Source organism: Hylobates moloch, unplaced genomic scaffold (genome assembly GCF_009828535.3).
Source record: "Hylobates moloch isolate HMO894 unplaced genomic scaffold, HMol_V3 SCAFFOLD_22, whole genome shotgun sequence".
Lineage (NCBI taxonomy): Eukaryota > Metazoa > Chordata > Mammalia > Primates > Hylobatidae > Hylobates > Hylobates moloch.
In genome coordinates this window covers 31,406,986-31,421,631 of record NW_026652297.1, presented here as the reverse complement: position 1 = coordinate 31,421,631, position 14,646 = coordinate 31,406,986, and the positions used below count along the sequence as shown (strand labels likewise).

Genomic DNA, 14,646 nt, shown 5'->3' with positions numbered 1-14,646 from the left:
GACTGAGGTGTGGATACGGGCCAACACACCTGCCTCTTATCTTTCACGCCGGAGGATTTTCTGGGGTAAACAAGCTGGAAGGAAGCAGAGAGCCCAGAGGGGTCACCCACATGAAAGTATATGGTCCCACCCCATTCCCGGTTTCAAGCTTCAGTATGCAGCTTGATTCTGGAGGGCTCTCCAGGATAGAGTCTGTGAATTTCTGACACTTGGTTTGCCACGCACCCGCAGGCTGCATCTTTGCTTAGAATTAGAATCCCGTGGCCTGGACATAGCAGCCTGTGACATGGAGTGAAAACTCTTGAATTGGTATATTCACCAAACTGAAGCCGAGGGCTGCATGAATGCTTGTGGAGGGGAAGTCTGGTTGGAGGCCCAAGCCAAGCAGCCGCCTCCCGAACATCTCAATACAGACACACCCCTGAAACAACCACATTTTGCTTTATTAGGCGTTCCATGGTAATATAACACAGAGTTCTTAAGGAATAATAAACACGAGACTTGTTTTTTACCATAATTATTTTGCCATTAAGACAGTGGTTACAAAAAAAAAAAGTACTCTTCTGGCTACACACTTTATCAGCTTTAGAACTGAAAGTTCCTCCACTCATGGGTCACAATCACAATTTCAAGGATTAAAAACCATCTATTCTTAAATCCTAAACTTTTAGAGCATCAAGTCACTGCAGTTATTCAGTTCTGAGACACTGTCGATTTATTTTAGCATTTACATATGACATTCATTTAACAGACACACAAAGCAAGCCAACAGGTAAACATGCTTACACAGCCTGCAGAAATCCTCAGGTTTTAAATTGTTTTTTAAGAAAACAACCAAAACAACCAAAAATTACCATGACCCGGTACAGGAAAAACAGGAAGACTCAAGTGAATACTAGAGCTGCAAGTGTTTCTTAGAATTGAAACAAAAATTGTTTTTTTCCAACTTGTTCAAATTTCCTCTAAGTGCAGGTGAGAAAAAAAGCAAATATATTAAGTCAACCAATTATTTTTTTAAAAGTGCAATTTACCTTTAAAATAACAAATAAACAACAACAACAAAAAACCCAGAACCCCAACCAGAACCCCAAAGGCAAAATGTGTAGAGAGACAAGGATGGTGATGGATGACCTACTTTGTGATGTTTTTATGCTTTACAAAAAGCAGATTTGGTTTTTAGAAAAGCCTGCAAACACAACATTGCTTAAGAGAACCTGTAAACACGTTTGGAATACAATGCAACACAAGTCAGCAAGGACAGGCGTGGGTCCAAAGGAGCCAGCTAGGGGGAAAGGTGACAGAAAAGGAGAGGGAAGGATGGAGACGCGACATCGCCTGTGGTCTCTAAGGGGGCCATGTGTTTAATTTGTAAGGTTTCCTCCCCACAGGAGTTCTGATGTGACTTATCGTTCATAATTTCTCTTGCAAAGTAGAATGGACTTTAAGTTTCCCAAGGATTTTTTGAGTTTATAGGGCCTCTTTCTATGTAGTGTGTCTTTAGAAATAATTGGACAAGAAAAAAATACGGTTTTCCCCGAAAATAAAAAGTTCCCATGTGTTCTAGAATCTCAAAAGATACTTAACCAGGAAGCAGCAGGCCCTCGGGTCAGACTCCTATTAGCTTAGCACTTCTGAACTGGTGACTTTGGTTGGCTCACTTGGGTTAATGAGGCTTGGTGTTTAGGTTTGACTGTGACTTTAGCCAGAGAGCACTGCACAGAGGAAAATCTCTCTGGTTCTGCAGCCTCATACCTCTAAAGCTTCTGGGCCCTGTCTGTGGTTCCACGTGTGATACTGTGGGTGAGACAGCATGGCCCATTCCTGCACTTGGCCAGGGTCCCACACTCTAGCACACATCCTCATGATGGCAGGTGGGTAGCACCGGTCCCACATGGACCAGGATGACACAGCACTATGCTTGCAATGGCAAACGCTCAAATCCTTTAGGCGGACCCAATGACCACCATGAAACGGCAGACCTGGGAGGTGAAAAGATAACGGGGCAAGGGAGGAAAACACCGTCTCCAAGACGAGGGCTGGAGGAAACACAGAGAGAGAGAGAGAGAGAGACAGACATGAAAATATTCATGAATTAAAAAGCTAGAGAGAGAAAGAGAGAGCGAGAGCACGCAGAAAAATGGTAGAAGAGAATCCTCAACGGATTTAATCTGCAGCAAAATCTAGGCCAATAAAGCAAGCCTGCCCCTTTATCAACAGCTGACCCCGAAGACTATGGAATGGCGATGTGGGTGGGCATTTTGGAGCCTCTCAGGACGGACACGATGAGTTTGCCAACCACCCAGAATCAGCTGGGTGATGACGTAATTGCATCATTAGGATGTCCAGTTCAAACCCCTTGTATTAATATGGAATTAAATGTTCCAATTTAGTATTTAAAAAAAAAAAAAAAAAAGACTCTCCCCGACCCCTGGCCCCTCCCTAGCCCCACAAAGAAAACTTCTTAAAAATTTTAAAAAGAAAAGAAAAAGGCAGCTCTGGGCAATTCACTTTATCTTCCCTCCCCCCATGAAAAGGAAGATGCTAACAGACACTAGGAGGTTGAAGGCGAAGGAGACCCTCGCTGGGGGCTGCTTGTTCGCATGTCTGAGTGTTGGGTGTGGTTCCCTGTATGAGCTTGGTGGGTAGGCTTGGGTGTGATACTCATAGATGTGTAGGGAAGTGGATGAGCAAAATCAGTAACTCCCGGTGAGAGATGGGGTGCGGGGCCCCAAGGGGGACCCCATGAACTGGCTGCTCCACAGTAACTATCACAGGCTCTTAAAAAAAAAAAAAAGGAAGGAAGAAAGAAGTCTCAGAATGTCCTCAGGTGTCCCATCCCCAGTCCCCAGTGGACGGCGCAGCCCAGGAGCTCTAGCCCAGGCTGGTGATGTTGGCACGGCCACCGGGGGGCGCCACGATACGCTGGGTGGTGCGGCGGGGAATGTTGTCATCAATCTGAGCACCTGGAGGGAGAGGAGAAGAGAGGAGCGGGTGAGGGGCTAGGACAGTCACACAAGATCCTGCTTGAAGGTGAAATCTCACAGCTCAGGAGGAAAAGTGCTAGTCGCATTCTTTTTTTTGGAGACAGGGTCTTGCTCTGTTTTCCAGACCAGAGTGCAGTGGCACCATCATAGCTCACCACAGCCTCAATCTCCTGGGCTTAAGCCATGCTCCCACTCGGCCCTCTCAAGAAGCTGGGACCACAGCCACAGGCCCCCATACCTAGCTAATTTTTAAATTTTTTTGTAAAGAGGGGTCTCGCTATGTTGCTGACGCTGGTCTCAAACTCCTGGGCTCAAGGAATCCTCCTACCTCTGCCTCCCAAAGTGCTGGGATAAGAGGTGTGAGCCACCCTGCCCGGCCTCACATTCTTTGTTCTTCTCTTAAAACCTCACTGAAGTTTAGACTACAGAAAGGAGGTGGAGGCCAGGCATGGTGGGTCATGCCTGGAATCCTACTAACAGCACTTGGGGAGGCTGAGGTGAGAAGATTGAGTCCAGGAGTTTGAGAACAGTCTGGACAACACAGTGAGAGCCTATCTCTACAAAAAATAATTAAAAAATTAGCCAGGCGTGATGGCACAAGCCTGTAGTACCAGCTACTGGGGAGGCTGAGCTGGGAGCATCACTTGAGCCCAGGAGGTCAAGGCTGCAGTGAGCTGTGATTGCACCACTGCACTCCAGCCTGGGTACTAGGTGACACAGTGAGATACTATTATGTCTCTAAAAATAAAAATAAACCTTTTAAAAAGGAGATGAGCCTAAGGTAGCCAAAGAATCAGACACTGTATAAAGGCTGTTGGATCTATTACTGGAGAAAGTAAAACTATATACAAAATATCACTACATCTTACACTCTGTCCTGTCCCCTGTTCTGATTAGTCAAATTGGCTGTGGCTTTTCTGAGGACACAGCCCTCTTCTGGCATTCTAATCCCCTAACCCTACACATATAATCACAAGTAGGAGGAACGATGGCACCTTATATTGGAACAGCCTGGAGAGATCAGATAACACAGACATGATTATACATATTTTACTTACAACAAACTAAAGTTCATTATTTTTAAATGTTTTGAAAATTGGTAATCCATACATGGCACATAGGTAACTTTCTAAAAACCCGTACAACCAGCAAGAAAAAAAAAATTCTCACTGGTTTAACAATTTCTTTAATACGCCATAGGAATCTGTGGCCCAGGGAGCTGGGAGAGTGGAATGTTCTAGTCATGGGCCAAATGAAAGATGGGAAGGAAGTTTCAAGCAAGGAAACTTAAAAATCTGAACTCTTTCCTCTCACCAAGGGGATATCACACATATTACCCAAGCAAATACAACTAACAGTTCTCAGATGGCCCCGTTCTAAGCACTGTACACATATACTAACCCATTTAACCCTCACAACAACCTCATGGGGGAGCAACTACTATTATTGCCATTATACAGGTGAAGAGACTGAGGCACAGCCAGAGCTGAGCTCTGAAGTTAGGCTGTTGAAACTCCAGACTCCACAAGCTAAACTACAATATACTGTAGGAGAGAAGTCCTGAAATACCAGTGTCCTTTCTTATGATGGACCTAATAAACTGAACAAATGTCTTCTTAATATATTAGGTAAAACACAGTATGGGCATTGTGGCACAAACTGATCTCAAGATTCTGAAACCCAACCAGTCATTAACTATGAAAATACATCTCCAGGCCAAGCTAGGCCGGGCCCGGTGGCTCACACTTGTAATCCCAGCACTTTGGGAGGCCAAGGTGGGCAGATCACCTGAAGTCAGGAGTTCTACCAGCCTGGCCAACATGGTGATACTCTGTCTCTACTAAAAATACAAAAATTAGCCAGGCATGGTGGTGCATGCCTGTAATCCTAGCTACTTGGGAGGCTGAGACATGAGAATCACTTGAACCGGCAGGTGGAGGTTGCAGTAAGCCAAGATCGTGCCATTGCACTCCAGTCTGGGTGACAGAGCGAGACCCTGTCTCAAAAAAAAGGAAAAGAAAATACATCTCCAGAGATCTGAGTCCACCGTATTTCTCACTTTGGGGAGAAAGGGAATATCATTCACTTCCATTTCTGTGTCCTTTCCAAATGCGATTGTAGCCTCGCCAGCACCAGTGAGCTGGCCCTGCAGAACTGTGCCCTCCCCAAGCCCCAACCCTACCAGACAAACTGAATCCAGACTGGTGCAGGTTCCGGACAGGTGGGGCCTGCTGCTTGGCAGGAGATGTCTTGGCCGAGGAGGCTGGAGTGACTGTCTTGGGCGTCACAGACACCTCACACACGGGTCCGTCATACAGGCCACGAGGAACCCCTCTCAGCTCAGCCAGCTGCAAAACACAAGAGTCCCCCCAGCTCACGCCACAGCCACAGAGGACACCTCTCTAGAAACCCTCCTGGAGGGAGGATGGGCCTGTGAGATCTAGGGATGGAGGGCTCTCCTTACAGACAGGTGGACAGGTGTTGGGTGGGGCCAGCTCCCACCATGCCAGGCCAAAACTCCCCACAAGGTCCAGTAACTGGTTAACTCTACAAAAACTAACATGCCTTACAATTTTTCCCCCAAAGCACTTCAACTTTAAACCCTGTAAGAATCCCCTAAGCATGCTGTGAGGCGGATCTGGTATCATGTTCAAGATCTGGCCCCAAACTTTCTTTCCAATTGCATTCTCCTTTTAATTCCCTTATAGCTCCATCTCTTTCCTGCTTCACATGCCCTGAATACACTATACATTTTCTATGCTCATGATACTCTTATCAAATTCCCTCATCTCCCTTCTTTGACTTGACAAACTCCTACTTAACCTTCAAAGCCCAACTCAAAATGTCCTCTCCCTATGACACTGTCCCCAACTACGGCAGTGGCTCCCTCCTCTGGGTCCTTACTCCACACTCCTTATCATAGCATATACCATGATCTCACTTTGCTAGGGCTGTCTGTGGACACGCCTGACTCCTTCTCCAGTATTTTAAATGCCAGGAATAAAAAATTCAGGCTCTCTCTTATCCCTGGAATCCACTATATTCATCTTAATATTCTGTCTCAAGGTGCTTAATAAATGTTTGTGGCCTTGAACTTAATTGGTGATTTAACAAAAAATTCATCAGAACAAAACTACTCACCCTGCTCCTTGCCTTGATACGCTTGTAAACAAAATCAGGGAAGGGCTTCCGGGGAATGTAGCGTCCAGAGCCTTCGGTGACATGCAGGGTGCCGTCCTCCAGGACAATCTTCCCCTGGCTGATGACCACCAGTGGGGAGCCGCGGCACTCCATGCCTTCAAAGATGTTGTACTCAAGAGACTGGGAAGAAGGCACAGTAAACTCTAGAACAGGCCACTCTGGCGGGACTCAATCCACCCAGCAGCACGCACTGCCCCAACCCCACAGAGACAAAAGAGAGACTCAGAGACAGGGATCCTGTCCCAACTGGGCACCCCAGCAGGCACTTGCTGTGTCTCCATTTCCCTGTCTAGCATATGAAATAACTTTTCCTACCTCTCCACAATAGAAAGAAAAATAATTAAACAGAATAATCGTGTGAAAAGGGTGCGTGTTTGTAAATGCTACACAAATATACAGAAAAGGATTCCTCCTATTAACAGAGACTGTGTTCCCACCATCTCCAGCTCCATTCCGGTTGAATTCCAAAGGCCTTCTCTGACCAAGTTCTAAATTTAATCTTGAAATGAGCCATCCACAAGTAGGTTTTCCCACTGGCTAGCCTGGTTTTCCAGTCTGCTTGCGGTGTGGTTAAACTGAAGTCCCTAAATGAAAGGATTGTGGTCACTGAAGAGACATGCCTCCGATAAAATGATTGAGGGCTAGTTAATTTGCAGAACAATGTAGCTATGTAGCTATCCTTCTGGTTTCAAGTTTTTCCGGGTAAAACAGAGACACATCTGTGTGCCCTCTTGGAAAATAGGTGGAGTCTCCATATGGATGTGAGTTTGTGGTTGGTAAGGAAGCAACAGAACACAGGAGTCATTGCACTCTGACATCAAAAACTCCATCCTGCAGCTTCTGCTAATCCAGTGCTACTTTCCAGATCCCAAATGCCTCCTGCTTCTTCCTGCCTGTTTGGTTCACGGGGACCAATGGCTGTGGCTGAGTCTGGACTAGAGGATTAATAGGTTGCTCCAACCATAAAAAGCACCCTGGGCTTCTGGGAAAGTTCAGACCAGGTTATCAGCACTCAGGGAGCTGGCCTCTGAACAGAGAGCTGTGCTAGCACCCTGCAGTTCAAGATGACATTTCTGCTTAGTGCAGCGGCTGGTAACACGGATTCGGCCGGCTCAGCAGCTCACATCGGGCATGTAAATGCACAATGCCCCGCATACAATGTTGGGTGAAAACAACCACGAGGGCTGTCAGTACATTGCTCTGAGTCTCAAAGCAGTCATGCAGAAGCTACTAAAGGAACCGTAGCAGAGAGGCGCCAGCAGGGAGGGAAGAAGACTCTACGCTTGGATTACTGAGACCCAAGACTTAAAATTGTCTTTCGTCAATTCTAAGACACTCATCCCTGAAGTCAGAATGTGTCTTATAGCAGCCGGAGCTTCGCGGGTACTGCCAGCCTAGACTAAAGCCAAGTTCTTCTAGGGGGATATGGGTTTGCTTGTGCCACTGGGTTGGGGGACAACCCACTGAGGGCATTTTACAGTAAATTCTCAGCTTGACGTTGTTCTGGACCACACAGGCGGCATGCATTCAGACCACAAGGCTGAACAAGCACCCACTTCCAGTTCCGATTCTTGGAGGAGATATTTTTCCCTCTTGGCAACCAATGCCAAGGTCGAGGCCTGCAAGATTTCCTGCCACCCCTGTCTGCACAGCAGATGCTCTCCCCAGAGATGCCGTAATAAGCACACGCTGGCCCTTGGTGGCCCAGTCTCCTATGAGACTCCTCGTCTTGGGCATGTTTTCTTTCATCGTGGTACATAACCTAATGGAATATCTTAAAATCGATGGCATCTCAGATACAGTAAAATCCAGAAGTTGTGTGACTCTGGGGAGATTGCTTTAATCCTGTCTCAGCTTCAGTTTCTTCATCTGCACCCTCCCGAGGCATATGTGAAGATGACAATACAAAAAGCCTGGTCGTCTCAGAAATAACCTTTGAAGGGTGTGAGTCATCCTTTAAGGCCTGGATCAAGAGCCATCTCTTCCACATCACTCCACAGCTAACAGTTTATGCCCTGACAACCTCCTCTTGTGCCCTACTGGGTAGAGCATGGGCACAGCCTCGGCCATGGAGACATCTGCCCTGGGTTCACACCCCAAGTATGCCATTCACCAGCTATGTGACTTTGGACGCATCCCTCACACCCCTGAGCCTCCACCTCCTCATCTGCGAGGGGTAAGTAGGTCCCCCTTTGCAGGACTGATGTGAGAATCAAATGAAATAAAATGAACAAAAGCATCTAGCTCACTACTTGGCCCACAGTAGGCATTTAGAAAATCTTCACTCATTCACTGTCTGGCTTTTTATTGCACTTTGCTAACGCTTGCCAGCCCCGCAGCATCCAAGATCTCATACAATGCATGTGTTGAGTCTGGTTGCTTATAAATGAGCACCTAGAAGACCTCTGGGGCCATCTCTCATTTTTAAAAGATGGAGGAACCAGCCCCATGACTCTCAGAGACTTAACATTGACGAGTCCTATTAATGGTCAGATCACAATTCCCAGATACTCACAGCCTACTCTCCATCAAACCGTGATGCAGGAAGGCTTCCTCACTCACCATGCATAGACATTTTTAACCTACATCCACACAGGCTCCCTAAAATTACTCATTGGGCCAGATGCCTGGAAAATCCAAGCAAAGGCTTAGCAACAGGGCTGTGGATAATAGCTAGATGCTCCGAATTAAAGCTAATTAGCCTCATGGTAGGAAACACTACTTTGCAGGGAAAGTCTCCTAGTTGCATTTTCCCAGAAGATGAATGCACAGGCACATGCTTAGTGCTGGCTCTTTAAAACAGGTGAGGATGGAAAAGCACTGCTTTGAAAGCCAACATTTCTTCCATAGGTCACCTGGAGGGAAAAGCAGGGTAGGTTGGGGTGAAAGTGTCTGGAGGGCAGAATCCGTCTTCCCAAATCTTCACTCCTTCCCACTGTCTCTTCTTCTAGGTTAAGAACTCCAAATGCAAGCTCCCCAGCTAGGTCATTTATGTCTTAAATAACGAGCCCAGTCAGCCATTTATAGCACCTCTGGGGGAAGCAACCTTGCAGGAGAGGGGAAGCATTTTCCCCATCTAGGCCTGACCAAGAGGCGGCATATGCAGTCTGGCAGGGAAGAGTCCTGAACAATTTTGGGTTCTAATTCTGGCTCAACCGCAAAATCGCTATGTAACATTAGACTGGTCACTTAAGCTCTCTAAGCCTCCGTTTATTTATTTTCCCAAATTGGGATAATAATACCAGTCCCTTTATTGAGAAAGTCAAATGAAAGACTCAATGAGAATGTGAAGTTACAGGCACACAAATAGGGAGGTTCATGGGGCAGGGCCCTAGGACCCCTGACCATAGAATAGCCAGTCAAGACACCCAAGAAGTCATGATCTGAGCTGTAAGAGGCCACGACCGTAAGCCTGCGCTGCCAGGCTGAGCCAGTGAGTGGTGGGGGAGGGAGAAAGACAGCTTTAAACACAGACTTGAACAGTCTTCTGAGAAGCAACCACCGTCCTGGTCCTCACAGGTGGCAGCAGAAGCCAGAGCTGAGCCTGAGCCCATTGTAGCCCAAGCACCTCTGTGTGTGCAAATGAGAGAGGACTGGCACAGGGCAAAGTCCCAGGGTTGTCCCAGAGAAATGCCAGAAACCTGAGCTGAGCTGTCGCGGCGTGTTGGGGAGGTGTCAGTACTTGCTGGCCTGAGCTGTCTTCAAGATTCAAATGAGTTCCTGACATGAAACACTTCTGCCCGAGGCCCATTTCTTTTCCAAAGCTCTCCCTCTGTGCATATACCTTCAGTTTTTCTGCCTATACCATATTGCTTGTGAGGAATCGGCAGTGTCTAATACCTCTGCTTAATGTCTGCTGACCTCACAGAATCACAGGACACTTGGAGACCTCGTCTGAACCCCTCACTCTCAGCTGAGGAGCCTAAGACATTAACAGACTTGCCCTGCGTCCTGTTAACAAGAGAGGACATCTTTAAACTCTAAAGCCCAGACCCAGAGGGAAGAGATACCCAAAGCTGCAGATCCTAAAACAACAATCAAATGGCTGGGGGGTACTTCTGTTAGGGAGAAGTCAGTCAATCAGTTCCTTTAAGATAAGAAGAATGGCTGTCATCCAGTTTTCTGCATGGACACTGACCTGAGAAAACAATGGCTTAAGAGGATCAAAGTCCCGGGTGGGCATCTCAGGAGAGGACATCTCACTGTGTCACTGAGGTCCCTTGCACCAAGTACTGCCATGAGAAGTGCTGTGCCAAACTATGAAAATGGAGCGGTGCCTGACTTCTGGAAGCTTTGCACATCCTGACATCACTTTAGAGGCTCTAAAGGTCTATAGATAGAGAGGCTGTGGTATTCTAAAATGATTATGAGAGTAACAATCTTATTGACCTCACTGAAGAAAATGAAATAACTATTCTTCTCCCAGCAAACTGCAAATCACAACATCTTCAGGAAAAGCGCATTCCCATCACAGCAAGGTTTTTTTAGAAACCCTGGGGCTCTCCCTCCGTCTGTGTCTCTGTGACTGTAATTCGTTTGGATGGGGTCTGCACAGTTAACAGGTCTTACGCTGTTGTGCGTCTTGGCAGAGATGGTTTTAACGCTGTCGGGGTCCCAGATGACCAGGTCAGCATCAGATCCCACAGCAATGCGGCCTTTCCGGGGGTAAAGGTTGAAGACTTTGGCTGCGTTGGTGCTGGTCACAGCCACAAACTGGTTCTCATCCATCTTCCCAGTGACCTGAGGGAGACAGCACAGGCGTGCACAGGAGGCACGCAGCAGAAACGAGTTAAAAAGTTACTTTTCAATAACAAACTATTGATACACACGACAGCTTAGATGGATGTAAAGAGCATTGTGCCAAGCGAAACACAAACTGTCTCAAAGGTCACACACTGTATGACTCCATTTCCATAACGTTCTCCAGATAACAAAATGGTAGAGATGGAGAACAGATGAGGGGCTAGATGGGTTCTTCCAGGGTTCGGGAGGGTGGAGGGGAGGAGCAGGAAGAGGTTGGTCTCTGAAATGCTGGACTAGACCTGCATCTTGATTGTGTTGGTGGTCACATGACTCCACAGGTGGCCACATAGCCTAGAGCTATACCCACACATTGTGACACTGTCAGTGTCCTCGTTTTGATATCGTTCTACATTTATATAAGATGTAACCATGAGGAAAACTGGGTGAAGGGTACCTGGGACCTCTCTCTGTACTATCTTTGCAACTTCTTCTTAATCTATAATTATTTCCAAAAAAAAAAATTTCGTTTAATTTACAGAGGTGGCAATGCCTCTTTAGGAAATATCATTTGGCCCAATTGGCTGTCCTTTTCAACAAAATACCGCCACAGATCTAGGCTTCCTTTTTTTTTTTTCTCTTTTTTTTTGAGACAGGGTCTTGCTGTCATTGAGGCTAGAATGCAGTAGAACGATCCCAGCTCACTGCAAACTCGGCCTCTCGGGCTCATGCAATCTTCCTGTTTCAGCCTCTCGAGTAGCTAGGAAGACAGGCATGCACCACCATACCAAGCTAACTTTTTTAAAGAGATGGGATCTCACTATGCTGCCCAGCTGGGCTCGAAGTCCTGGGCTCAAGCAACCCTCCCACCACGCCTGGTCAGATGTCATCTTCTAGTCTAGCCAACCTAGAAGTCTCAGCCCCACATCTGGTTTTAGGTGCCAATCACATTTCCTCAATTGCTTCCCCTCCCAAACTCACTCTAAATCCAATAAAAAACTGAGCAAAGGAAATGAACTAGCATTAAGAGGGAGAAAAAAGTACAAATGGCCAATAAGCATATGAAAAAATTTTCACTCTAATCAATAATTGAATAAATTAAATGTAAAACAATGAGATACAAAATTCACCTATCAAATCAGCAAACAATGGAGTTTTGCTGATAATACCCAGGTGGTAGAAGACACTGGGGAATGACGTATATTGGTGGTGGCGTATAAAGCAGTACAAACTTTCTGGAAGGAACTTTGACAATATGTATCAAAAACATTAAAAATATATGCATCCTTTGACCCAGCAATGCCACTTGTAGAAATTTCTCCTACAAACATAATCAAGAATGTGTCTATAAAAATGTCATTCAGTTAAGAAAAAAAAAAAACAGAAACAACATAAATGTTCAACCAAAGACAGAAATGTGGCTGGGCGTGGTGGCTCACACCTGTAATCCCAACACTTTGGGAGGCCAAGGCGGGTGGATCACCTGAGGTCAGGAGCTTGAGACCAGCCTGGCCAACATGGCGAAACCCCGCCTCTACTAAAAATACCAAAATTAGCCGGGCATGGTGGCAGGCGCCTGTAATCCCAGCTACTCAGGAGGCTGAAGCAAGAGAATTGCGTGAATCTGGGAGGCAGACGTTGCAGTGAGCCAAGATCGCGCCACTGCACTCCAGCCTGGGGGTAGAAGAGTGAAACTCTGTCACCCCTCCGCAAAAAAAAAGAATTATAAATGAATCCCTGCCAGGCACAGTGGCTCACGCCTGTAATCCCAGCACTTTGGGAGGTCAAGGCAGGTGGATCACTTGAGGTCAGGAGTTTGAGACCAGCCTGGCCAACATGGTGAAACCCCATCTCTATTAAAAATACAAAAATCAGCTGGGTGTGGTAGCAAACGCCTGTAATCTCAGCTACTCAGGGGGCTGAGGCAGGAGAATCGCTTGAACCCGGGAGGCGGAGGCTGCAGTGAGCTGAGATCGTACCACTGCACTCCAGAGTGAGACTCCATCTCAAAATAAATAAATAAATAATAAATAAGTCCCAGTTTTATATTTAAAACATTAAAATGAAAAAATAAATAAATGAGTCTCAGTTTAGCATTCACATGGAAGAGTCTGTTATTTATTATAAATCAACTTTTTCGAGTATATTTAAGCAGGTGGAGATATTTCCATCATATATTAATTTAAAAAAAAAAAGACTACAAAATTGTATGTATGATGCCAATATTATTGTTATTATTATTGTTATTTTTTGAGATAGGGTCTCACTATGTCGCCCACTGGAGTGCAGTGGCCCAATCGCGGCTCACTGCAGCCTCAACCTCCCAAGGCTCAGGTGATCCTCCTGCCTCCCCCACAACGAGTAGCTGGGACTACAGGCACCCACCACCATGCCTCGCTAATTTTTGTATTTTCAGTAGAGACAGGGTTTCGCCATGTTGCCCAGACTGGTCTGGAACTCCTGGGCTCAAATAATCCACCCACCTTGGCCTCCCAAAGTGCTGGGATTACAGGCATGAGCCTGGAAGCGGGCCCAGCTGTATGATGCCAATATTATTTACACACTCACGCATATCACACATATACATGTGCGCTTGTGTAGTAGCAAAAAATGGAAAGACATTTGCCAAAATATTAATTGTGGTTATATCTGAAACATGGTGACTTTTATTTACTTCCTTATTCTTCTTGGAATAAGGATATATTCCTCATATAATCTAAACAATTCACTAAAAAACAGAAAACCTATTCTGTTAATATATCTTAAAACATTAAAATGAAAAAGCCCAAAGATCCTCTAAAGGTCAGTGTATGTTCATAGCAGGCCTACTGGAAGCTGGCAGTAGAAGACATGCTAAGTCCAGAGAGCCCCAAAAGACACTTTTAAGGAAATTGAGCCCATTTCCAAGAGTAGAAGAGGATTAACTGAGTAGGTCACCTGGTTGCTAAGGATGTTTGTTCCTGACTGACCCAGAGTCACATCTAAAGCTGTGTAGGTTTTCAGTCTTTACTGCTCCGTTGATGATAATAAGAACTATACAGGTAGGCCAGGCATGCTGGCTCACACCTATAATCCCAGCACTTTGGGAGGCCGAGACATTGCTTAAACCCGGGAACTCGAGACCAGCCTGAGCAACATAGTGAGACCCTCATCTCCACAAAAAATTGAAAAAATTAGCCAGGCATGGTGGTGTGTGCCTATGGTCCTAGCTACTCAGGAGACTGAGGTGGGAGGATCACCTGAGCCCAGGCTGCAGTAAGCTATGATTGTACCACTGCACTCCAGCCTGGGTAACAGAGCAAGACCTTGTCTGAAAAAAATTTTTAAATTGTTTTAAAAATAAATATATATGTAATATTTAGGAAGAAATGACCTACTAGAAGAAGTCTTAAGATTTCCAACCCTCAGAAATATTGTCATATAAGTACTGGCTTCTAGGATGTCCTCCACTGTCTGTCATTTCAAGGCCTCCATGAGCCCCGTGGCCCCCCGGTAAGGAGGACAAGGAAGGCTGAGAGCCATCGAGGAGTGAGGCCATCGCTCCTTACCACAGCCTTGTCCCAGATGACGGACATCCGCTCCTCAGTGCCATTGGTGCCCTCCGGAATCAGGGTGAAGTTGTCCTTTCCTACAGCCTTCTGGGCAGTGTTAAACGTGCAATGGGCACTGCCCGTGACCTGGAGGTCTCCACTGCAAAGAAAACGCATAACGTGGTGCTGCA

At 46.2% G+C, this 14,646-nt stretch overlaps 1 protein-coding gene across 2 annotated transcripts in view; it reads right to left on the bottom strand.

Moving 5' to 3' along the window:
• Positions 1–421: 421 nt before the first annotated feature.
• Positions 422–14,646, bottom strand: part of DPYSL2 (dihydropyrimidinase like 2) — a 122,890-nt gene continuing 108,665 nt past the window's right edge. For both annotated transcript variants that reach the window (XM_032144501.2, XM_032144502.2), the window contains exons 10-14: positions 14,474–14,615; positions 10,755–10,925; positions 6,126–6,305; positions 5,167–5,332; positions 422–2,963 (exon numbers count right to left, since the gene is read on the bottom strand). In XM_032144501.2, coding sequence (XP_032000392.1) covers positions 2,872–2,963; positions 5,167–5,332; positions 6,126–6,305; positions 10,755–10,925; positions 14,474–14,615 — 751 coding nt within the window. In that variant the 3' untranslated portion in view covers positions 422–2,871. The remainder of the gene's footprint in view (positions 2,964–5,166; positions 5,333–6,125; positions 6,306–10,754; positions 10,926–14,473; positions 14,616–14,646) is intronic.